Source organism: Hemiscyllium ocellatum, chromosome 9, assembly GCF_020745735.1.
Source record: "Hemiscyllium ocellatum isolate sHemOce1 chromosome 9, sHemOce1.pat.X.cur, whole genome shotgun sequence".
In the NCBI taxonomy this organism is placed as follows: domain Eukaryota; kingdom Metazoa; phylum Chordata; class Chondrichthyes; order Orectolobiformes; family Hemiscylliidae; genus Hemiscyllium; species Hemiscyllium ocellatum.
Window position 1 is genome coordinate 96,028,063 of NC_083409.1, and position 27,114 is coordinate 96,055,176.

Consider the following 27,114-nt stretch of genomic DNA (forward strand, 5'->3'; position numbering starts at 1 on the left):
GTATCTGGGCTTTTCTCATGCCCTTAACTGCACTGTGCAGATTTTCTTTCTATTCTTCATTTTCTATATTTATGCCGTATGTTGTTCATGTTCCTTCCTCAAACATGTTTGCTCAATGTATCCTTTTTTGCCACAATATCTGTATATAGCTTTATACAGCTTTATCCTGAAGGAGGGTTAACCCAAAACGTCGACTTCTCTACCTCCTGAGACTGCCTGGCTTGCTGTGTTCTTACAGCCTCCTGCCTGTCTACTTGGATTCCAGTTTTTGTCGTCTCTGTAACTTTATAAACAGCAATTTGCTGCCACGTGACCTGTTTTTCCATATCAATGGTAGCTTCGAGTCTGCATGACTGCTCACCTTTTAGCCACCATCTTATGTACTCTCATATCAGAGCACAGCTGTTGAGCTTCCAACAAGATTGCTTTCTCCAGTGCTTTAAGTCTAGGTTGTAAATTTGTTCACTGAGCTGGTAGGTTTGTTCTCAGACATTTCGTCATCATGCCAGGTAACATCATCAGTGAGCCTCCGATGAGCGTTGGTGTTCTGTCCCACTTGCTAAGAATCTGTCTCGGTTTGTTGTGGTGGGTGATATCACTTCTGGTTCGGTTTCTGAAAGGTTGGTAAATTGGCTCCAAATTGATATGTTTGTTGATGGAGTTTCGGTTTGAACACCATGCCTCCAGGAATTCCATGCGTGTTTTTGTTTAGCCTGTCCCAGTCAAACTGGTGCTCCTCTTAGTTTGTGTATATGGATACTACTGGTCATGTCTTTTGGTGGCCAGTTGGTGCTCTTGTATCCTGGCAGATAGTTTCCTGCCTGTCAGTCCAATGTAATGTTTGTTGCCGCCCTTACAGGGTATTTTGTATATGATGTTCATTCTGTTCGTTTTTGGTATGGGGTCCTTTAAATTCATCAAGAGCGGTTTCACTGTGGTGGTAGGTTTGTAGTCTACCATGATGCCTTGGGGCCAGAGTAGTCTGGTTGTCAGCTCACAATGTGTCAAATTCAAACCACCTCTCAAAACCCTACAAGCCAGAAGAACAGCAGAACAGAACCACTCCAGAATGTGACAAAAAGTGATAAATGATGTCGACAACCGGATGTGCCAATACGAACAAGAAATTTCGCGCCAAAAAACTATGTACACTAACATGACTGAACATGAATGGACAAGTACACTAGTATGAGCCATCAATACTAAACAACAGCAGACCAAGACAAACAAAAGACTAGCCCTACAAGAAAAATTGGCCGAGCTCACGCATAGCAATAACACAGACAATTCAGAAACTTGCATAAAGAACCTGTTGGACCGACCACTGTCAGACACGGAATAGGCCGTCCTAGTACAAGGGATGAACTTCAACCACAGGGACATGGACAAAAAGGACTCCCTAGTAGCACTGAAATCCATCCTGAAAGACAACGGACTTAGAAAGAAATCCAGCAGGCTATCAGACAGACAGTAGTACCAACACTAAGCAGAAAGAAAGGGAAAACCCACAACACACTGGAAAGGAAAGCCTTGGAAGGACTTCAAGACAGAAATATCGTAATCCTACTGGCAGACAAAGGGAACATGACCTTCACCCTGAACAGAAGATACATTGAAAAAACAAACACACTATTCACAGATACCAACACCTACCAGCATGTGGCGATAAATCCGAAAAGAAAACAGCAAGAAAACTATATAACAGCACACCCTGAGAAAACTTCACAAGACAGGTGAAAATAACAAGACAGACCTCCAAAGAATGAAACCAGAAGGATCCAACACACTTCGTTTCTACGGATTACCAAAAGTATGTAAACAAGGGTCCCCCCAAAGACTCGCAGCCTCACTTCCTGGTACACCGACATACAGACGAGCAAAGGAACTACAATGTAAACTGAAACACCTAATAGAAGAGTCATGTCACTCCATCCAGGAATTCCTAAACATCAAAGAGACCAAGGTAGAGGATGACAAGGTCATGGTTTCCTTCAACATGACAGCCCTATTCACATCAATAAGCACCACCATAGCCAAAGAAACACTGGCCTCACTGTTAGATGAACCAGGGTCACAACACCTGACAGCACCAACTCCATCAGCAAGGACAGCATCCTCAAACTAGTAGACCTGTGCTTAAGAACTCACTTCATCTTCAACGACAAGCTCTACAAACAAACCAATGGAACGCCTTTGGGATCACCAATATCAGGACACCAATATCAGTAGAAGCAGGTATACAAAAGGTGATAACAATAAGTCCTTCCCATGATCCAGACCAAGCTTTGGGTCCGCTATGTGCAAGACACCCTTGTCATCACGAAACGCAACAAATTAAAAGAAAGCCACAAACACAAAGAACATCCTGACCGGTATAAAGTTCACCAAGGAGGAAGAAAACAACAACTCCCCTTGCTAGCCGTCACAGTAGAACAAAAAGCCAGTGGAGAGCTGCAGACCAGCGTCTACAGGAAAAGCACACACACTGACCAGGTACTCAACTACAGAAGCAATCATGCCAACACCCACAAATGGAGCTGGATAAGAATATCATTTAAACAAGCCACAACGCACTGCAGCACCCAGGAACTAAGAGAAGCCAAGGAAAAACACCTACATAACATATTCAGGAACAACGGGTATCCCATAAGTATAGTCCGCCAATTCCGACACAGCAGACCTAAACAAGATGACACAACATGCCCAGAGACTCTAGTCACCCTGCCATACGTTAAAGACATCTCGGAGATGACGAACAGACTACTCCGGCCCCTAGGCATCATGTTAGCCCACAAACTTACCACCACACAAACTCCTGATGAATTTAAATGAACACCGTACAGAGGAGTTGTTACTCTCAGGATGGACTATATGGCGAGCTTCTTCTGCACTGTTCAGAGTTTCCTTCAGACTTTTAAAACTTATTAATCAGTGATTGATCCAGTGGATCTCAAAGCAGTTTTTAATTCACCCTTAACACCTTCTTGTGTTAAGTTCCAAGAAGGACAAGGAGGCTGAAGCACCAAACAGCAAAAGCTTTGTCATGGAGGTGTTCACCCCACACACAACAAGGTTAGAGTGCTGCTGGTCCACCCAAAACTGAAGATATCATTACTAAATCATACAATCAAACTCAAAGTGACAGTCCACCACACTTACACAAGTGCATAAAAGGTCTTGTTAACAAACGTTAACTTAGGAAATCATGGTGAACTAAGTTGGAAAAAATGGATTTTGGCAGTTCACATTTCTACTTGCTTTTGAAATACAGTGGTATAATATTTTTCTAAATGATGTGCTACCAGTCTGAAAGAAAAAAACTATGCCAAGAAGATTTTTTTTTAGCAGCTAAAAGTGATACTTGGTGATTGGCATCTTCACTTAAAAAATGACTGAAAGTCCCAACTTGGCTCTAATGTTATTTGATAGGACATCCAAAAGATTGCCCAAAGGTCAAAAGTACATCATAATACTCAATCTGGTTTCTTTATGTGAAAACTCAATTTTAACATTGGATAATCATTAATACTTGAACCTTTTCTCAACCTCCTTAGGAACTGCCACTTTGCTAAGACTGTCTGTTTCTCAAAGTTTCACGTAAATGGTTGCATCTTCCTGTACCCCTGCATGCATAGACAAAAAGTCTTTGATCCTTTGTGCACAAGAAAGAGAAGCAACAATGATTGCATACATGGTAGAATCTCTTTTAGTTCTGCAATGGTCACTGTTCTTTTCTTTACAGGGATAGTCTTGCGTTTCTCTTAGTGGTATCTAAAGCAGCTCCAGATCAGAAATAGGAAATGTAACAAGCATGCAATTTGATTGATGCAATTACCCTGTTCACAATGGCTGCATTCTTGAAAGCCTCCTGTGGCTGTTGTGACCAAAGTAAGACAGACACCATACTTGACAAATAATAATTTTAGTAAACTTTTAACACCTGCTATTAAAAAAAGTACTTGGAAAACCTTGGCACTTTTCCTCAAAATGTCTAATATGCACAAAATTGCAGATTAAAAACAGAATCTCAAAACAAATTGTATACTTGTTTGTACTAAATAAATTGCACGTGGTATATTGTTCCAACAAAATCAATTGTCAATTTTCCAAAGTCTTTCTTCTGCAACTCTGAAAGGAAGCTATTTGTCCATTAATGTACCCCTATATCATGTAAGCAATACAGGAAACCTATCAATGCTGTTCCATGGTGAATTAAATACACACTACCAACTTTGGTTCCAAATTCACTAATCTCCATTCACCACTTCCCTATCCTTCATCAAAGTAAATCCTATCCTTCAAAAGTCATAACTGACAAATTTGAATATGCAGAAGAACCAGCTTTGAAATAATCTATGGATATATATATGATAGATAGATATTAGATAGATATTAGATAGATATTAGATAGATATTAGATAGATATTAGATAGATATTAGATAGATATTAGATAGATATTAGATAGATATTAGATAGATATTAGATAGATATTAGATAGATATTAGATAGATATTAGATAGATATTAGATAGATATTAGATAGATATTAGATAGATATTAGATAGATATTAGATAGATAGATACATACATACATACATACAACAAATTTCTAACCTTTTCAACATCTGCTTTTGTTGCATTATGGTCAGAGTCTAGTCTCTCATAACACAGCTGCGCCTTCTCAGTCTCTTTGCATTCTCTCTCAAACTTCTTTTTACTCTGAAAGGAAAGGGGGTAAAAAAAAGTTTGATGAATACTTCCAATTCAAAGCTTCCAATCAAGCTTTGCAAGTTGCCGATTCATTAAAGTGATGCTTACCTGGAACTTTGCAAAATGTCAATGAAATGATCAAAAAGTATAGTAAATGTTCGGAAACAATAAAAATGCTAAACCATTCAATTACAAAGTTTTGATTTATTTGAAACTAGATATATCTTTCTAAAATAAACCAAAATCATTTAAATTTTAGTTTTGGATAATAGAACTTTAAGCTGGCAATCAGGTCTTCATTTTATGTTTATATCTTCAACTAGTCCGCAAGGCCAGGCCAAGTTTTTTTTCCCCCAGATTAAGCTGTCACAAGCATTTATGTTTGGAAAAAAAATTACTAATAAAAGTACAGCTACAAAAAGTTCTCATCTTGTTAAACATTAAGCCATTTCTCAAAAGACTGGTTACATTAATCTGCAGAAGAGCATAACTGCATGAACAATCCGAAGAAAAGCCTAATCAAGACAAATGGGGCACATAGTTAAAGGGTTCATCAAAAAAATTTAGATCTAAACTGATAAGTCTCGAGTCCCAGCACATCATTCTAGCGGGAGATTTTAACTGTATCATGGATCCCACAGTAGACAGGTTGCCCAAAGATCCCTTGAGACCCTCTGTACAAACTAAACAGTTAGTGGGTCTGTGTGGGGAATTAAGAGTTGGAGGCGTCTCCACCCCACAAGTAGGGATTTTACGTTTTCTCCAATCCGCACAGATGTCACACAAGGATTGATTTTTTTCTGACCCCTGCAGTAACCCTGGGTCTGATGGCATCTTGCACGATTGATAATATTACCATCTCTAATCATGCTCCAGTTTACCTTATGGTTAAGATTAAGGACGTTACAGTGGGTTCGAGGTACTGACGAATGGATCCCTTTATCCTCATGGATACTAAGTTTGTGGAGTATTTCTCGAGGGAATTTCAGGCGTTCCTAGACATCAACACAGGCTCAGTTGATAGCTCATCTGTTCTCTGGGAAACTGCCAAAACCTATGCTAGGGGGTTAGTTATTTCATATTCCACCAGTAGGAAGCTGCAGAAGGGTGAGCAGCAATGTCTCCTTGAAGCATGGTTGAAGGCAGCTGAGAAGGCCTACTTTGGCACACCCTCGTTGGTCAAACTACAGACGATTACAGCACTGCGGTCTGCACTAAATTCCATGCTCACGCAGATGGCAAAGAAGAAGCTGGCTTTTGCAAAGCAAAAGCTATACGAGCATGGTGTCAAGCCAGAAAGAGGAGTGCCCCAGAAACCATTTTGGTGATTAGGGAAGGGTCTGGGAACCTAACATGTGATTCTAAAAAGGTTAATGTGGCGTTCCAGAGATTTTACTCTAACTTATACCAATCTGAGGATTGAGAGGAGGGGCAGGCCAAAATGAAAACCTTTTTTTTTAAAGAGATGTGAAGCACCCAGGTGTGATTCCTGAACAACAGTCCTTTCTCAATGCCCCATTATCAAAGCAAGTAGTGCAGGAAACGGGACCTTGGGCAGCTTTAAAAGGGAAACAAACAGACAAAGGAAGCACATGGTGAGGTCAGTGCAGGAGGGAGAGAGAAAGAAAGAGAGAAAGAAAGAGAAAGAAAAGAAAGAAAGAGAGAAAGAAAGAAAAAAGAGAGGAGAGAGGGAGAGAGGGAGGGGGAGAGAGAGAGAGAGAGAGAGAGAGAGAGAGGGAGAGAGAGAGAGAGAGAGAGAGAGGGAGAGGGAGAGAGAGAATGAGAGAATGAAAATGAAAGAAAGAGAGAGAGAATGAAAGAGAGAGAGAGAGAATGAAAGAGAGAGAGAGAGAATGAAAGAAAGAAAGAGAGAGAGAGAGAGAACCTGCAGTTACTGCCTTTGCTGTTTTTGAATTCATGTGTTGCTGGACATCGGATTGCATCTGGGAAAATTAACGAACAGTGAATTCCACGACTAATCTTGGAGGATCTGGTTTGGGCGAAGTTCACAAGACAGAATCAGATAAGTTAATTGTTGTATTAAGTTTATCCAACAGAAAGGCTGTATTAGTGAGTACAGCGGGTTCTTTCTTGATTATATGTTTTTGGAGATAAGTCTCTTGATTAAACTTAAAATATAAGCCATAGCTCTTAATCTAACCTGGGGCAGTGTTTTGTGGAGGAATAGACGGTGTTATTTTTTGGGTCTGTACATTGTGAAGGAGCAAAAATGGCCTTTGCAGTGATATGTGCTTCTTGTCAGATGTGGGAGTTTAGAGTGAGTTTAAGGGTTACTGTGGATTATATCTGCCATTATTGCTGTTGAATGCGAATCTTATCAGATCGAGTGGATCGGTTGGAGGATAGGTAGAAGCCATGAGAAATTTGCAACAGCAACAGTATGTGATGGATGGCAGTTATAGGAAGGCGGGGAAGTCTCAGATACAGTCACATAGATGGGTTAACTCCAGGAAGGGTAAGAGAGGTCAGCACCTAGGGCAGGAGTCTTTTGTGGATATACCCATTTCAAACTGTTTTGGAAAATGTAGGGGGTGATGGATTCTCAGGGGAACGTAGCACGAACAGCCAAGTTTCTGGTATCGAGACTGGCTCTAATGCAACGAGGGGTACCTCAGCTTCCAAGAGATCAATTCTGTTGTCAGCGGTACAGACATGTTTCTGTAGCCAGAGAAAAATCAGAATGGTGTGTTGTTTCCCTGGTGTCAGGATCAAGGATGTCTCAGAGAGGGTGCAGAATGTTCTCACGGAGGAGAGGGGCCAGCAGGAGGTCATTGCCCACATTGGAACCAACGATATAGGAAGGGTACAGGTTGAGATTCTGAAAGGAGATTACAGAGAGTTGGGTAGAAATTTAAAAAGGAGGCCCTCAAGGGTAGTAATATCTGGATTACTTCCAGTGCTACGATCTAGTGAGGACAGGAATAGGAGAATAGAGCAGATGAATGCATGGCTGAGGAGCTGATATATGGGAGAAGGATTCACATTTTTGGATCATTAGAATCTCTCTTGGGGTAGAAGTGACCTGTACAAGAAGGACGGATTGCACCTAAATTGGAAGGGAACTAATATACTGGCAGGAAAATTTGCTCAAACTGCTCGGGAGGATTTAAACTAGTAAGGTGGGGTGGTGGGACCCAGGGAGAAAGTGAGGAAAGAGATCGATCTGAGACGGGTACAGTTGAGAACAGAAGTGAATCAAACAGTCAGGGCAGGCAGGGACAAGGTAGGACTAATAAATTAAACTACATTTATTTCAATGCAAGGGGCCTAACAGGGAAGGCAGATGAACTCTGGGCACGGTTAGGAACGTGGGACTAGCAATTACAGAAACATGGCTCAGGGATGGGCAGCTTAATGTTCCAGGATACAAATGCTACAGGAAGGATAGAAAGGGAGGCAAGAGAGGAGGAGGAGTGGCATTTTTGATAAGGAATAGCATTAGAGCTGTGCTGAGGGAGGCTATTCCCGGAAATATATCCAGGGAAGTTATTTGGGTGGAACTGAGAAATAAGAAAGGGATGGTAACCTTATTGGGATTGTATTATAGACCCCCTAGTAGTCAGAGGGAAATTGAGAAACAAACTTGTAAGGAGATCTCAACTACCCTATTATTCTAACAGATAGCTATGGTAGGGGATTTTAACATTGGGGAGGGTTACCTCAGATTACAACAGGATCTGGACCAGATGGGCCAATAGGCAGAGAAGTGGCAGATGGAATTTAATTCAGATAAATGCAAGGTGCTGCATTTTGGGAAAGCAAATCTTAGCAGGACTTATACCCTTAATGGTAAGGTCCTAGGGGGTGTTGCTGAACAGACACCTTGGAGTGCAGGTTCATAGCTCCTTGAAAAAGTGAAGTCGCAAGTAGATAGGATAGTGAAGGCGGCGTTTGGTATGCTTTCCTTTATTGGTCAGAGTATTGAGTACAGGAGTAGGGAGGTCATGTTGCAGGACATTGGTTAGGCCACTGTTGGAATATTGCATGCAATTCTGGTCTCCTTCCTATCAGAAAGATGTAGTGAAACTTAAAGGGTTCAGAAAAGATTTACAAGGATGTTGCCAGGGTTGGAGGATTTGAGCTATAGGGAGAGGCTGAACAGGCTGGCGCTGTTTTCCCTGGGGCGTTGGAGGCTGAAGGGTGACCTTATAGAGGTTTACAAAATTATGAGGGGCATGGATAGGATAAATAGACAAAATCTTTTCCCCGGGATCAGGGAGTCCAGAACTAGAGGGCATAGGTTTAGGGTGAGAGGGGAAAGATATAAAAGAGACCTAAGGGGCAACTTTCGCACGGAGAAGGTGGTACATATGTGAAATGAGTTGCCAGAGGATGTGGTGGAGGCTGGTACAATTGCAACATTTAAGAGGCATTTGGGCGGGTATATGAATAGGAAGGGTTTGGAGGGATATGGGCCGAGTGCTGGCAGGTGGGTCTAGATTGGGTTGGGATATCTGGTCGGCGTGGACAGGTTGGATCGAAGGGTCTGTTTCCGTGCTGTACATCTCTATGACTCCACATGCCAAGTTGCTCTCACAGTTCAATAAAATGGAGTCAATTTTAACAAGGGCATTAGGAATAGAAGATTAGTCCAGATGAATGCGTGGCTGGAGAGATAGTGCAAGAAGATGTGCTTTAGATTTCTGGGACCAATTTTGCGGTGGTGTGAACTGTACAACCTGAACTGGAATGGAACCACATACTTGTAGGGAGGTTAGCTCATGCTGCTAGAAAAGTTTTAAACTAACTTGGCAGGAGTTAGAATCCAGAGAGAATCTCTACCAAAACTAAAATTCTCATCGGGTTCCTCAATGGCCCTACCCCTCTGTCAGTGATCTCTGACAATCCTCCACCCTCCAAGAGATCAGCCCCTCTTTCAATCCTGGTCTCAAGTCCTGATTTTAAAATGATGCAATTATGGTGACAAGACTTCAGTTCTCGCCAGAATAGAGTTTGAAAGAGAAAATTAGGCATCTTACATTATCCATCTGTTTCCAGCATGTGTCAAGGTACTGCTGGGCTTTACGTCCTTCTTGTAGGTGCTGCAAAAACAAAAAAACAACCAAGTATTCAATCATGAAATTAGATAATAGTCGAGTAATACTAAAGTCAGTGTTACAATTGTTAACCATTTTCACATGAGATTAGATAATGTGTCACGTCTATAATTCAGATTTGTACATTTAGATTTTAAATTGTATTCCATGCAAGGTATAGAGTAAAAGAACCATGGAGATGTACAGCATAGATGCAGATCTTTCGTCCATCTCATCCATGCTGACCAGATAGTCTACGTAAATCTAGTCTCATTTGCTAGCATTTAGACCATATCCCCCTGAACCCTTCCTATTCATATACCTAACCTTTTAAACATTGCAATTGTACCAACCTCCACCACTTCCTCTGGCAGCTCATTCCATACATGCATCACATGCTTATGAAAACATTGCTCCTTAGGTCCCTTTCCACTCTCATCTTAAACCTATGCCCTTTAGTTCTGGACTACCCCACGCCAGGGAAAGGACCTTGCCTACTCACCCTATCCATGCCCCTTATGATTTTATAAACCTGTATAAGGTCACTCCTCAGCCACCAATGCTCCAAGGAATATAGCCACAGACTATTCAGCCTCTCCATATAGCTCAAACCCTCCAACCCTATCAACATCCTCGTAAATCTTATCTGAACCCTTTCAAATATCACAACAGCTTTCTTAAAGCAGGGAGACCAGAAACTTGAACGCAGTATTCCAAAAGTGGCCTAATCAATGCCTTGTACAGCCACAACATGACCTCCCAACTCCTATACTCAAATGCACTGACCAACCATACCAAACACCTTCTTCACTATCCTATTTACCCGAGGCCCCACTTTCAAGAAACTATGAACACACATTCCAAGGTCTTTTTGTCCAGCGACATTCTCAAGACCTTACATTGTGTACAAGTCTTGCTTTGATTTGCCTTTCCAAAATGCAGTCCCTGACATTTATCTAAATTAAACTCCATCTGCCATTCCTCAGTCCATTGGCCCATCTGATCAAGATCCCGCTGTATACTGAGGAAACTTTCTTCACTGTCCACTACACCACCAATTTGGCGCCATCTGCAAACTTACTAACTATACCACTTGTGCTCCCATCCAAATCATTGGACCCAGCAACGATCCTTGTGGCACTCCACTGGTCACACGCCTCCAGTCTGAAAAACAACCCTCCACCACCACCCTCCGTCTTCTAACTTTGAGCCAGTTCTGTATCCAAATTGCTCATTCTCCCGATATTCCCCGTGATCTAACCTTGCTAACGAGTCTACCATGAGGAATTTGTCGAATGCCTTACTGAAGTACATGTAGATCACATCCATGACTCTGCCCTAATCAATCCTCTTTGTTACTTCTTCAAAAAACTCCACACATAAAACCTTGTTGACTATGCCTAATCAGTCCTTGTCTTTCCAAATACATATACATCCTGTCCCTCAGGATTCTCTCCAACAACTTACTCACCACCAATGTCAGGCTCACGGGTCTATAGTTCCATGGCTTTTCCTTATCATCTTTCTTAAGTAGTGGCACCACATTAACCAACCTCCAGTCTACCAGCACCTCACCGAGGGCTATAGATTATACAAGTATCTCAGCAAGATGCACAGCAACCATTTCCCTAGCTTCCCACAGAGTTCTAGGATACACCTGATCAGGTCCTGGGAATTTATCCACCTTTTTGCATTTTAAGCCTTCCAGCATCTCTTCCTCTGTAAGAGGACATTTTTCAAGATGTTGTTATTTACAGCACAGAAAGGTCTGCACCAGGGAAAAACAAAAACCTCACTATTCTCATTCCATTTGCCTGCATTTGGCCCATAGTCTTGTATGCCTTGGCACGGCAAGTGCACATCTAAACATTTTGTAAATGTTATGAGGGTTTCCGCATCTAACACCCAAATTCCCACCAACCTAAGGGTGAAAATATTTTTCTTCTCTGCTCCTCTCTCCAACAGGATTTCTATATCTATCTTTTACCTTGCTCACCATCACTCATTTCATTGTCGGTCCTGGTGTTTGACAAGGTATTTGCTAAAACTCATTTCCACAGTCACATCACATTCCTCAGTGACTGCCTCCAGCTTACACCAACCCCAAGTGAATTCCAACTCAAGTTTCATATTTCATGGTTTGAATTCACCCAGCATCACAGGCATTTCCATGATGTTCAATGCTCAACAAACAGCTGTTCTTGCCTCATCCTGAGATCCACACACTGTGCCATGCATTGTCATATGCAGTCTCTCACCAACAGCACCGCTTCTGCTCACCAGTTCCATTTCTACCTCCGGCTCATTCAACATGCTTACAAGAAACTTTTCTTTTTCCTTCCAGGCATCAAAAAAATAAAGTTCTGAACAGACAACGTTAACTCTGATTTCTCTCCACAGATGAGATTTTCCAGCAATTTCTGTTTTTGTCCGCAGAACATTACTTCTGTCTCTTAATCTAGTGATAATACCACTAAGCTATCATTTTCAAATTGCTGCTGCCTGTATGCTTACATGTATCAAGTCCTTCTCACCAAAACATCTGTTTGATGACTGATACTGCTCCATCAATGCTTCTAACTTCAAAAATTTTATACTGGTTTTTATATCACTTAATGCAATAACCCCATCCCTCCAATTTACAATTCTGAGTTACCTTATACACCCTCCAATCCTTTCACCCCATTATCAGCAACTGTGCCTTCAATTGCTTATCCATCACCTCGGATTCAAGCACAAAAACTTTATGGCTCTCCATCCTTCCATTCTCCTTACAGACCATCCCCCAAAACAACACTCTGATCAAGCTACTCACCATTGCTCCTAGCATCTCCTTCTTTGATTATGCATCAATTTTAATTGTTCCTTTTAAAGTACTGGACGGTTTTTGGACATTAAATAAACTATGTTTGTACAAGTTAATTCTATTGATACAACTATATTTTAAAACAAAATAAAAATTGTCAGCACATGGGGCACAGTATGCCTATCAAAGGCTGAAATGAGGCAGAGCAGAATAAAACATCAGCATCTGTTCTACTCCTGAACATTAAAAAGATTCCTGCTGAAAAATGCAGAGACATACTAACATTGGTCCAGGACAGGAACACCAATTGTTTCCATTTGTCCTCCCAGCTTTTGTCTCTCTCCTTAATGTCAAATATTTTTCAACATGCATTTTGATCAATAATTTTCAAGCTTACATGGGTCAAACTTCAGATATAACATTCACTCTGCCCACCCTCTATGCCCATGGAAACTCCAGAAATCTTGACAGTGTGTAAGTGATTTATCATTGACCATTGTATCTGGGGAAAAGATATTCTGGGAGAAGGAGGAAGAACATAATTTAGGGAAATTGTTCTTAAACTCTAATATCATATGACCTGCAGAACAATTATCATTCAGGAATTAAGTTAAATATTTCACATTATAACCTTATTATAAATGGACACAGAACCATAATTGAAGAGCATTCTTTTTTCAGCACTGATGTTAAATAAAACTTGCAACTGATTCTTTGCTAGTCAGTGCAGAAGAATTGGGAGATTAAACTCAAAAGGGTCAATAGTCTTAAGTTTTGAATAAATACTGAAAAAAAAGTTACTTTTCATCTGTAAAGGCAGCATCTAGGAAACAAATTTGTGCATGTATACAAGACATAATACGTAGCATTAAACTTACAGCATCATTTCAAATTAAATTGCCATTAATAGGCCAAGGGAAATGTAAATTTAAAGCAGTAAAAATAAATTTAGGACTAACATCAAGAATGGGCAATGCACAGAGATACAGATAAAGCAATGAATGCAAATATTTGTCAAGCATTTCAGAAATAACTTGATGGTACAATGCAGGTATTTGGATCTTTCTGGACAGATGAATTTGGATATCTGGCTCCCTCATCTGTAATTATTTTATGAACTGTATTGCATTAACTTTTCTGTCCATCACAATCACAGTTCTGCATTTCTTTTCAACAAAAAGTAAAGAATCCAAAATTAGTTTGAAGTCTACATTTCATCATGTAAAGAAAATAAATGAGAGAACACTCACAGCTTTCCTTTCCATTTTCAGTTCATGAGAATATCTCATGAGCTCCCCATAGACTCTGTGGCCTATCTCTTCCGCAACAACTTCACGTTGACCAGCATAGTCATTGAGTTCATTAAGAACTTGAAAGAAGGATTGACAGTAGGTAAATCTGCAAAAACAAAATAATTAGAATTAGTGCAGGCAATATTGTTAAATTCCTCAATGGGGACAGAAGTGACTGATTTTGTCAGGTGAAATATGTTAGAACACAGACATAGAACATTACAGCGCTGTATAGGCCTATCAGCCCTCGAAGTTGTGCTGACCTGTGGAACCAATCTGAAGCCCATCTATCCTACACTATTCCATTTTCATCCATACGCTAACACAGGCAAAGCATCAGCCTTAGTAAAAATATATGTAAAATTGGGCAACAATAGTTAAAATAATCTATAAATGACCAAGTTAAATGCAGTATCATGAAATTGAACAAATAAATGGGAAACTGTGTAAATGTAAAAACCACACAACATCAGGTTATACTCTAACAGGTTTATTTGGAAGCACTAGCTTTCGGAGCACTGCCTCTTCATTAGTTGAAGCCTTCGGCCCCACCAACCCGCCGAAGCACAACCCACCCATACACCTACATTTACCCCTTTACCTAACACTACGGGCAATTTAGCATGGCCAAATCACCTGACCTGCACAACTTTGGACTGTGGGAGGAAACCAGAGCACCCGGAGGAAACCCATGCAGACACAGGAGAACGTGCAAACTCTACACAGTCAGTCGCCTGAGGTGGGAATTGAACCTGGGTCTCTGGTGCTGTGAGGCAGCAATGCTATCCACTGTGCCACAGTGCTGCCCACAATGGTTGTGGAATATGACCATATGACACTGAATTTATAGCAAACAAGTTACAGTGTCATGAAGTTGTAAAGGTAGATTAAACAACTAAAGTTTAATATATCATTACAACTCCATGACACTGTAACTTGTTTGCTATACATTGTGTCATATGGTCATGTTCCACCACCAACTGATGAAGAGGCAGCACCTTGAAAGCTAGTGCTTTCAAGTAAGCCTGTTGAACTGTAATCTGGAGTTATGTGATTTTTAATTTTGTCCACCCGAGTCCAACACAGGTGTAAACTTAAAAGATTAAATGGGAATCTCTCTCTGGACATTAATGTAATGTTCAGAGTTAAACTGCATTATCTTTGGGTGGGGACGATAGTCAGGCAAGAATGCGAATCATCCACACCACAATTAGACAGTCATTTGCTACTATTCCTCCTTGCTATTGTCAAGTTAAACTATCGTTCAATCTCTTCCATTCAGAAATGCTTTCTGGCCAGAGCTATTTTGCACCTACATTGTCTTGGGGAAATCACTGAGTTAGGAAATCGTCTGCATAATGATTCCTCATGATTAGGGCATTAGCATTATTTCAAAGGATGATCTCATCATGCCATAGTACCTGGGATAACATGTGACTGAGTGACTGGGGGTTGTCTTGAGGGGCATTTGACTGTGGAAGAGTGGCCAGAGCATCTGTAAGCATGGCCAACTGACCTGTATAAAGGGGATGTGTTTTCTTTGTTCAGTGTCTCACTCTGACTCAATCTCGGATGCCTGTGAGGGGGATCTAAAAGGGTTACCAAAATTGTACAAGCTTTAATAAACCTTGATTGTTTACAGAATTTGGTGTGCACAAATTGCATCTCATGTGGAAAACTTTGGGAAAAGAACCTAACATCGACACCTCTAGATCATGTGTCAATGTAAACATCACACACGAGATGAATTTGAATGCAATATGAGAAAGTACATAATGAAGGAGCATTGAATTGAGATATAACTGGGGACAAGATATGATAGATTTGAGACTTTCAAAGCCTATGCAGAAGCAATCAAATGTAAACAATGTGTTGGGAGACTTAATTAGAAAATGAAGTGCAAATCCTTTCTATCTCAAACCCTACAGCCTTCAATTTCTGCCTCCACCCATACAGAGTCATAGAGATGTACAGCATGGAAACAGACCCTTCGGTCCAACCTGTTCATGCCGACCAGATATCCCAACACAATCTAGTCCCACCTGCCAGCACCCGGCCCATGTCCCTCCAAACCATCCCTATTCATATATCCATCCAAATGCTTCTTAAATGTTGCAATTGTACCAGCCTCCACCACATCCTCTGGCAGCTCATTCCACACACGTACCACCCTCTGTGTGAAAAAGTTGCCCCTTAGGTCTCTTTTATATCTTTCCCCTCTCAACCTAAATCTATGCCCTCTAGTTCTGGAACCCCAACCCCAGGGAATCTTCCAGCACCACTAATCCAAAACCAGGGAAAAGACTACTCCTATCCATGCCCCTCATAATTTTGTAAACCTCTATAAGGTCACCCCTCAGTCTCCGACGCTCCAGGGAAAACAGCCCCAGCCTGTTCAGCCTCTCCTTGCAGCTCAGATCCTCCAACCCTGGCAACATCTTTGTAAATCTTTTCTGAACCCTTTCAAATTTCACAACATCTTTCCGATAGGAAGGAGACCAGAATTGCATGCAATATTCCAACAGTAGCCTAACCAATGTCCTATACATCTGCAACATAACCTCCCAACTCCTGTACTCAATACTCTGACCAATAAAGGAAAGCATACCAAATACCTTCTTCACTATCCTATCTACCTGCAACTCCACCTTCAAGGAGCTATGAACCTGCATTCCAAGGTCTCTTTGTTCAGCAACACTCCCTAGGACCTTACCATTAAGTGTATAAGTCCTGCTAAGATTTGCTTTCCCAAAATGCAGCACTTCACATTTATCTGAATTAAAGCCACTTCTCAGCCCATTGGCCCATCTGGTCCAGATCCTGTTGTAATCTGAGGTAACCCTCTTCTCTGTCCACTGCATCTCCAATTTTGGTGTCATCTGCAAACTTACTAACTGTACCTCTTATGCTCACATCCAAATCATTTATGTAAATGACAAAAGTAGAGGACCCAGCACCGATCCTTGTGGCACTCCACTGGTCACAGGCCTCCAGTCTGAAAAACAACCCTCCACCACCACCCTCTATCTTCCACCTTTGAGCCAGTTCTGTATCCAAATGGTTAGTTCTCCCTGTATTCCATGAGATCTAACCTTGCTAATCAGTCTCCCATGGGGAACCATGTCGAACGCCTTACTGAAGTCCATATAGATCACATCTACTGCTCTGCCCTCATCAATCATCTTTGTTACTTCTTCAAAAAAACTCAATCAAGTTCTCAACTCATTGGCTTTTATTCAAAGACACTGCTAAACTAGTTGTGATTTGCAAATTGTTGTCATTGGTCTTTGTGATGTTAATCAGTGACTGGTAATATAAGGGCGCAAGATGTATAAACATCTTTAACTTTCAAAGTAGAAAACTAGTCACCTCATCCATCATTCTCAAAAACAATGAGAAATCTAGTGTGTGTAAAAGATTACCAATTTCACAGGAACCAAGGGATTGTGAAAATGTGCCCAGCTAATTTGCCTTCTACCATCCTGGTAATGATACAATGCTAAAATAAGCTCTTGACTAATTATTGCAATCAACCTTCATCAAGTTCACAGCAGGTGGTATGGAAACCGTAGTAATATGAAAATGTCCAGAACCACAGATCAAAACCATTTTTTAACCAAAACAGATGGCCTTAATTTTTCCCAGTTTCCTCTGTCATCATGATCCACAATCCCTCACACACAAGGATGACCTGTCAGGCTTGAGTGTTGAGATTACTCTGAAGCCCAAATTTGGATCTATAGGTTGTTCTATAGTAGCGGCAGATTGCTGAGAGGGGAAGTGGAATTCATAGTGCCCTGTTGGCTTCCTTCCCCTCAGCCATCACCGCTTCACTTCATATTGGAGTTAGTCAATACAACAGCCTTATAGGCTGAGGCCACTTTTGTTGACTTCAGAGACCCTCATTAAAAAAGATATTGCAGCTTGAAGACAACAACACTGGCACAGTTGACATAGTGCTGGACTACTTCATATTTAATATCACTTATTGAAGTGGTTTCTAGTTTGAGTGTTAGATAATTTGAGAGCTTTCTATTTGTTGGTGGCTCAAAATTAACTTTGGTTCTGTCTCCATGCTGAGTTATTTTGAAACAGTTTTGAAGTTTTAGACAGAATGAGTGTTCCATGCATCTGAAGGTAAAATAATAAGCCAGTGTTTATGTGGCGAATCTAGTTCAATTTCTGGTCAATGGTAACCTTCTCCCCTGCAAGATATCGATAGTGGGAGATTCAGTGATGGTAACACCATCAAATATCAAGGGGCCAATCATTCACATCTCTAATCATATATCCCCTATGCCAATTTGCGTGTGGTTCAGGTAACAATCCAGAGGCTCTCCTTCATAATTTAGTGTCTAGCTCCTCATATCAATTGTGTAGAACCTCTCTTTACTGGTTTACATTATTGACCCCTACAATGGTTCACAACTTCTGCATCATTCCCCATCTCTGTAAATTCCTCTCCAGCCCTGAACAGATATCAAATGCTAAATATGCCCATAATCAAGTCTTTACCTGGGTTCTTCATCTTTGCTTGAACGTTTGGGACCATATTTCTTAACAAGGTTCCTGTAAATAAAATAACATTTAATATTAATGTAGGTACATGATCTTTGTGCGTGTAGTGTTTTAGGGCATCCAAAAATTATCTAAGCGTTAAAGAAGTGCAAATTCATTTTATCTTTGTGGCTAGGGTAACTGCATCCAGTTTAAAACCGTCTTTTATAAAACATTAACAGCAAACCAGAAATTATTATCTAACGATCGGGAAAATTGCATATGCGATATGAAACAAAGATCCCCAGAAAGCTTCATGTTGGTAATAGTTCAAATAATGTATGAAGTGCAAGTCACCAAGTTCCAAAAAAGGCTGCTTGTTCACTGGAGGAGAGTCAATTGCTGGTGAATTTAATCTGAAGAGCACAAATGCCTAAATTAAATGATAAGGTTCTGAAAGCAGGGCCTTCACCGTGACCTCAGCTGGTACATATTTCCAGCCACACTGTTGGTTCATTCTACATCGCAAGCCAGCCATCCAAACAACTGAGCGAATTGACTTCAATAATGCTGAAATTACTGGTGCAAAAGTAAGATAATTGCAAAATATGTGAATTTTGCTGTGGTAAAATGCTGTGGTACACAAGCGCATATGTAAACAAAGAAAATGTATGATAAAACTCCTTTAAAACATCTTCATATTTAAGGTGCTGCCTCTGCCCAATTTCAGACTGGGTGCAAGTCACAGTATTTCATCTTTTAGTAAATACTGCTACCCTAAACTTATTAACATATTCTATGAGCACTTGGTTTCACAATTGGCAGCATTGTTTACAGACAATATGCTGTAATGTGAAATCTGTTTGCACTTTCAGGGGATTAAGATCCCAAGGGTTATGTAATTGACTTAAGTCACACTCATGTTACAAATATAAAATAAATATTAAGATTGACCATGTGATGCATGGGTTCCAGTTCAATGAATTTTTTTTTAAATAATTGAGCATGTTTCAGCTTTTTAGCCATAACACTAGAAAGCATAGTGGAAGCTGGTTATAAAATTGTTTAATACAGTGCACATTTGTTACAAGGCAGGAAGTTCATGTCTTCTAAAAAAAAATCTTTATTTAGTCTTCATTTGTCAGTTAGAAATGGCAGAAAATAGAAATTTTCTTACCACCAAGGTCCAGCTATAATGCGGTTTCGAATTTTGGACACAGGCATTCATGTTATAATGGACCTTCCACTGTACAATTACATATAAATGCATGAAGACAAGGAAATTACAGCATGACCCATCAATCCATATTTGTACATTACCTGTCCAACCCAGTTAGTTAGTACCTTGGACAAGAGGGGAGCCAAAGTAAAACTGCTTAGCCAATGTAGAATGAAAACGTTATCGCATGAACCAGATCAACACTTCCTTTAAAAATATTGAAATCGATCACGTGGCAAACCTTCAGTTACTTTCACCAATACGGAGTTGTCAAATATCCATAATCATATGAACAGACACTTGGTAAGTAACCCTTGGAATAAAAGTACAGAGCATGATGGAACTTTTGCACCCTTTGTGAAACAAAACTACTTGCAACTTGCTGGAAGTCTGAGCAGATACCGAGGATAACAAGGTTGTAAATTCAAGGAAAGGTGAAACCAACATCACGGAAGGATTAAATGTTACAGAAATATGTAGGCATGACAGAATAGGCATTTGTGCTAAGAATTACATCAACTACAGAAAAAAATAAAGATGAGAGAAGGTAGATTAGATTGAGAGAGAGAAAATAAATTTAAAGGAAACCAAGAAAGTTAATTATTATGTATTCTAGAAAGCTCTAACGTTTAACAACTCAAGTGAGATTTAACAGTTCAAATTGCTCACTTCCTGAGAAGGTCAGTTGCCTTCGTTAAAAATTAGCACATCATTAAAATAGTGCTTATACTCTGAATTACCAGGCTTGACTTTCTATGGAGAGTTTAATTTCTAAAACAACAGAAATACCAGGGCTATTGGTGCAGAGCCAAGTATGGATCGACAAAACTGATGGATTTGCATATGACAGTCACAACTCATGATGGGACTTTTAATTTGATAAATTTGCTAGCCAATAATAAGTGCTCATGTTTAATGCTGATATTTTTTCCAATAAAATCTGTGCAAACATAATGCTTCATCATTACAGATGTGACTAGTCTTCAAATGGGTTGATTGTTCAACTAATTCACACAGAAGTTCACTACTGGATTTAAATTTAAATTTAAATCCAATTGGAAGTTTGAAATAACAACTCTTTCTCGCATTCCAAAGTAGCACCTTTACTTTTCTGTTTAGATTGAGTGGCCTTGGTTTTGTTGTCAACTGTGGAGGGATGGTGTTTTGCACTGACTTCAGGAATATTACCCACAAGAGTTTAGTAAACTTTAAAGCACCAATTCCCTCTATTCTGATATAGCACCAGATTCAAAGCTATCTGGAGGGTAATCTATGACATTCAACAACATTTAGTCAATCAGGCTGAAGAACTATGCCTGACAGCAAATCAGAAAACTTACAGTTTGTATTATTACATTTTTAAAAATAATTTCACAAAGTGAAATGAAAATTCTGATGCTCAAATAGGATTACAGTAGCTGAAATATTAAACTTTAAAGATGATAGTAGCCATTGAATTTTCGTTTGTTATTCTGAGATTTTTTGGGGGACCAAGTTTACCAACAGAAATTCTAACTTAGAATGCCATTGAAGACCCAATTACACCAAAATCAAAAACAAGAATTTATAGATAACAGTAATAAAACAGCTCAACATGCTTCACAGGTATATGTTAAAACAACGTATGGCAAGTCAGTCACAGAATGTCAGGTAACCAAGGGTTATGTTTTAAGGAGTCCCTTAAAAAAGGAAGAGAATTGGAGAGTTACAGGGAGTAACATTTCAGAGCTTCAGGCTTCAGGCACTGCAACCAACAATGCAGCAATCAAAATTGGGGATGCTCCAGGGTCTAGAATTAGATCAGCTTAAACAGATTTTTGAGTATTATGAAACTGAAGGAGATTACGGAGATGGGTCAGCAAGGCCATGGAAGGACTTGAAACATCGATGAGAATTTCAAAGCCAAAATGTTTCGTAACTGGGAGCCAAAGGAGGTCAGCCATGAATGCATTTGAATAGTTTAAGTCCAGAGATGATAAAGGGATGGATGAAGGTCTTTGTAGGAATAAGAAGATGAGGAAGAGCTAAGTAAGATGATATAGAGATAGAAACAGGTGACCTTCATGATTGCACTAATGAAGTCAGAGCCCACATTGGGGTTAATCACGACTCCAAGGTTACAAACAGACTTGTCTAATCTCAGGCTGCTGCCAGAAGGGAACTGGTTGACTGAAGATGGGAACAGGAGAAAATGACAACTGCAAATGCTGGAGATCAGAGTCTAGAGCGTGGTGCTGGAAAATCACAGCAGGCCAGACACCATCCGAGGAGCAGGTGAATCAACATTTAGACCTTAAGCTCTTCATCAGGAATGAGGCAAGTGGGCCAAGGGGGCTGAGAGATAAATGGGAAGGGTTGGGCCTTGAGGTGGAGGTAGCTGAGACTGCAATAGATAGATGAAGGTGATAGGTTGGAGAGGAGGGTGGAACAGATAGATGGGAAAGATGATAGACAGGTCAAGTGGGTTGTGCAGAGTTGGAGGCTTGGGACTGGGATAAAGTGGGAGGAGGGGAAGTGAGGAAACTGGTGAAATCCACATTAGTCCTGTGGGGTTGCAGGGTCCCAAGGCAGAAGATGAGGCATTCTTCCTCTAGACGTCGGGTGGTTAGGGTTTGGCATAGAGGCGGTCTAGGACCTACGTGTCCTTGATGGATTGGGAGGGGGAGTTGAAGTGTTCAGCCATGGGGTGGTGGGGTTGGTTGATGTGGGTGTCCCAGAGATGTTCTCTGAAATGATTTGCAAGTTGAAGAGGAGACCATATCGGATGCAATGGATACAGTAGATGACATTTGTGGAGGAACATTTGTTGGATGTAGAATGATCCTTTGGGGTCTTGGACAGAGATGGGGGGGGAAGGTTTGGGCACAGGTTTGCACTTCCTCCAAACCAAAGGAGTGCCATGGGCACCCGCACGGGTCCCAGCTATCACTGCCTCTTTGTCAGATATGTGGAACAGTCCATCTGCTGCAGCTACACCTGCACCATTCCCCACCTTTTCCTCCACTACATCTGAGAATGTGTAGGGTACAAGCAGGTAGGGAAAGAGTTAATTCTAACCTAACTAACCTGTCCTATAACACAAAACAAAACCTAACACTGTGCAAAACAATACTAATAAATAAGTAAGTGACTAATAAAACAAACAAAAAAGAAAAACAAAAGAACACAAAAAAAAACCACAAAATAGCAATGCTCGGCGCAAAATTCCCAAACAAAGAACGGGAACGTTTAGATTAGATTAGATTCCCTACAGTAGGGAAACAGGCCATTTGGCCCAACAAGTCTACACCGACCCTCTGAAGAGTAACCCCCCAGACCCATTCCGCTACATTTACCCCTGACTAATGCACGTAACACTATGGGCAATTTAGCATGGCCAATTCACCTAACCTGCACATCTTTGCACTGTGGAAGGAAATCACCCGGAGGAAACCTACGCAGACACTTAAAAGGCACTTGGATGGGTATATGAATAGAAAGGGTTTGGAGGGATATGGGCTGGGTGCTGGTAGGTGGGACTAGATTGGGTTGGGATATCTGGTCGGCATGGACAGGTTGGACTGAAGTGTCTGTTTCCATGCTGTACATCTCTATGACAAGGAAAGAATGTGCAAACTCCACACAGACACAGTTGCCTGAGGCAGGAAACTCAGGTCCCTGGCACTGGGGGGGAAGCAATGCTAACCACTGAGCCACCATGCCACCCCATGAGACATGGTGAACAAAGCAGAAAAGACCTCTGCTGGGTAACCCGCATTTGCGGCTCAGTTGCTCAAAAGACAGCATAACCTCCCCCTCAAACTAGTCTCCCAAACTAGAAACTCCTCTCGCTGCCCATTGTTTGAACCCCAGTCCATCAAGCCTGGTCAGAACCCCAGCATACAAACTATCGACGTAAAGTGGCAAAGTCTTGGATAAGCAACCCTCACTCTGACGCATTGCCCTCCACGCCTTGACCTTACTAATAATAACTGGGTTCTGGCAGTGGTCCATAACTGTCCTCATCTTATTCACGAACAACAGGTTAATAAGGGGGCACTTTGTCTGGGAGGACTCGATATCCAGCCATAATGAGCACGGATCATTACCCACCCAATCGCAGACAAAGGACAGAGGGAACTCAACTGATACCTCCTGATGTCTGGGAAATCAACTCCTCCTCACCCTTGAGGCAACTGCAATTTAGTAAGTTTGATGACGGGGCGCCCATGATGCCAGACGAAGGAAGTAAACCAACCCCCAAGTTTCCACAGCGTTGACCTGGGAAGCATTATAGGGAGCATACGCATGGGATAAAGCCAACAAGGGAGGACACTCATCTTAAATGAGAGCAATTCGGCCCAACCATCTCTGGAGATCCTGCCTAATATTATAGAACATAGAACAATACAGCACAGAACAGTCCCTTCGGCCCACGACGTTGTGCCAAACATTTGTCTTAGCTTAAGCACCCATCCAATATACCTATCCATTTGCTGCTTAAAGGTCATCAATGATTCTGACTCTGCCACTCCCACAGGCAGCGCATTTCATGTCCCCACCACCCTCTACCTTCCACCCTTCACCTTAAATTTATGTCCTCTTGTAACACACTGTTGTACCCGGGGAAAAAGTCTCTGACTCTATCTATTCCCCTGGTCACCTTATAAACCTCTATCAAGTCATCCCTCATCCTTCGCCGTTCCAATAAGGAAAGGCCTAGCACTCTCAATGACCTATTCTCGTACGACCTATTCTCCATTCCAGGCAACATCCTGGTAAACCTCCTCTGCACCCTCTCCAAAGCTTCCACATCTTTCCTGAAGTAAGGCAACCAGAACTGTACACAGTACTCCAAATGTGGCCTTACATTATCGAACAAGTGTGCAAAGTTAGTCCAAAATAACTGATCAAACTGGGTAATAAAAATGCCTAGGTATAAGAGCCCCACCCATGACCACTTAAAAGGGAACCTAGGGCCACCTTCAACCTCTGGCACTTCCTTAAGGTTCCCCAAAGGCATAGCCTCTGATTTTGCAAAAGTTGATCTTATACCCTGGAATAGCCCCAAACGAATTCATATATTGTGTCGAATGGGGTAGGTGGTCATCGGCCTCAATAAAAACAGAAGGACATAATCCGCATACAGTGTAATCTTGTGTGCCCTCGATCCCACTTTCAGTGTGGTTATCTGGACGTTCTCACGAATGGCCTCTGCCAGCAGCTCTATCACCAACGTAAACAACAACGGTGAAAGGGGGCAGCCTTTATGACTATCCTTGCCAAACCTAAGGTTCCCAGACTTCGCCCCATTGGTGATGACCGCGGCCAGTGGGTGGCGATATAAAACCTCCACCCATCTAGCAAAGACTCAAACTGTTCTCAGACATAAGAGAGATACGGCCATTCCACCGGGTCAAATGCTGTCATCGACCCCTGAATCAATCGTTGCTAAAAAACTCTGACCATATTCAGCAACCTTCTATTATTAGAAGGTTACGGCCACTTATAAAACCTGTTTGGTCCTCTTTGACAATATGGGACAGCACCTTACAGAGTCATAGTCATAGAGTCAGAGATGTACAGCATGGAAACAGACCCTTCGGTACAACGTGTCCATGCTGACCAGATATCCCAACCCAACTCATCCCATCTGCCAGCTTACAATCTCAGCGCCAAGATCTTAGACAGAATCTTGAAAGCTGAATTTAATAGAGAGATGGGCCTGTATGAGGCACAATCCTCAGAAACCTTCCACTTCTTAAGAATGAGGGAAATACTAGCTTCTCTCAAAGATGATAATAAGCATTCATGCTTATAGGAGTGATTGTCCATCTCCAGCATCAGCCCTGACAAAATCCTGATAAACTCCTATAAAACTCCCCGGGAGACCATCAGGGGCAGGCACTTTCCCACCCTGAAGTTGCCTAGGTGCCTCCTGTATTTCCTGAACTATCAAGGGGGCAATAACGAGAGGGGCCTGTTCCAAAGTTACCCCTGAGAGGTCCAGGTTCTTAAAAAAGGCTTCCATCTTGGCCCTCCTATCCATGCAACCTTCAAACCGATACAATTCAGAGTAAAAACTCCAAAACGCCTCATTAATCATTTTGACATCATATGTAAGGACCCTAGCACTGTCTCTAATTGCAGTGATGGATTAGGGAGCACGCTTTGTCCTAGTCAGATACACTAAATACTTCCCAAGTATTTAGCAAAAACAAGTTCTTTCTTTGTAGTTTGTCTAAGTATTGAATTCAAGACAGCCCAGAGGGCCGTGATCTGCTGTGGCTTAGTCACCGAAGGCCGCGCAAAATTTGCCGCCTCGACGGCTTTCAACCATGTCTCAAGTAGATGCTGCTGTTCCCCCTTCTGTAGTTTCTGGTTAGCCAAATTGGAAAGAGCCAATCCACTAGCAAAGGCCTTAATGGTCTCAGGTAGCATAAATGGACTACTAGCCGTGCCCAAGTTGACCGTCAAGCACTCCTGAAACTCCTTCAAAAAATATTCCACAAATTTGGAATCCTTAAGGAAAAAAGGATCCAAATGCCAGTGCCGCAAACCTAGCCCCTCACTTTTGGCCTTAACCTCCAAATATACTGCCACGTGATCAGAGATAGCTATATTCCCAATTTTACAACCCATAATCACATCCAGGAGGGTCAAGGGAGCCAGAAAAAGATTAATCCTCGTGTGACAATTATGTGGGTTTGGAAAAAAGGTGAAGTCCCTGCTGGTCAGGTGAAGACATCTCCAAATGTCCACTAGCCCCAACGCCTTGCATAAGTCAGCCACCTGCTTGGCCTGCAAAGAAATATTTGGGGGCCCACTAGGCATCCTGCCCACAGTCGGATCCAAAAGGCAATTGAAATTCTCCCCCCCACCACCCCGCATAATAATGTGCCGTGTTCCAAAGTCACCCAGCTTAGAGAAGGCACGAATCAAAAATTTGAGGGGATGCGCCGGAGGACAGTAGATATTTAAAATGCCATACTCCTCCACATGTATCAGGGCTTTAAGTATCACAAACCGCCTCTGCTCATCTTTCATCTACTCTAATAATGTGAGTAGAAGATTTTTGTGGATAAGTACCACCACACTCCCCTACTTTTAGTAGTAAAGGATGAAAAGAATACCTGGTCATCACCACCCCCCCCGCCCCCATTGTAACTTCAGGTGTACCCCATCATCAAGATGGGCTTTCTGCAACAAAGCAATATCAACCCTTTCCCTCTTAAGACTAGAAAGCATTTTTCTCCTTTTAACAGCCAAATGTCTTCCCTTGATGTTCCATGTGCACCATTTAACAAGACACTTAGCCATATCCCCTTTCAGAGACCCTTCAACCCCCGGTAGGGAGTACCCTGCTTACAAGCACAAGTAAATGAAGATTCATAACATCACAGAATTGTGTATACAAAAGCTACTCTATCATAACTACAAACAACTATTGCTACCAAAAAACTGCAAAAAAAAAACTATAAAACCTGGAATGGGAGACTCTTTACCCTTGCCCATAGGGAGCACTCACCCTACCCAACCCCTCCTTCACAGGTC

The 27,114-nt window shown here is 41.5% G+C and overlaps 1 protein-coding gene across 2 annotated transcripts in view; it reads right to left on the bottom strand.

The window, feature by feature from the left end:
* fnbp1l (formin binding protein 1-like) overlaps positions 1 to 27,114 on the bottom strand; it is a 198,671-nt gene that overhangs the window by 42,925 nt on the left and 128,632 nt on the right. For both annotated transcript variants that reach the window (XM_060830590.1, XM_060830589.1), the window contains exons 3-6: positions 18,381 to 18,434; positions 13,824 to 13,971; positions 9,711 to 9,773; positions 4,615 to 4,719 (exon numbers count right to left, since the gene is read on the bottom strand). In XM_060830590.1, the coding sequence (XP_060686573.1) occupies positions 4,615 to 4,719; positions 9,711 to 9,773; positions 13,824 to 13,971; positions 18,381 to 18,434 (370 nt within the window). The remainder of the gene's footprint in view (positions 1 to 4,614; positions 4,720 to 9,710; positions 9,774 to 13,823; positions 13,972 to 18,380; positions 18,435 to 27,114) is intronic.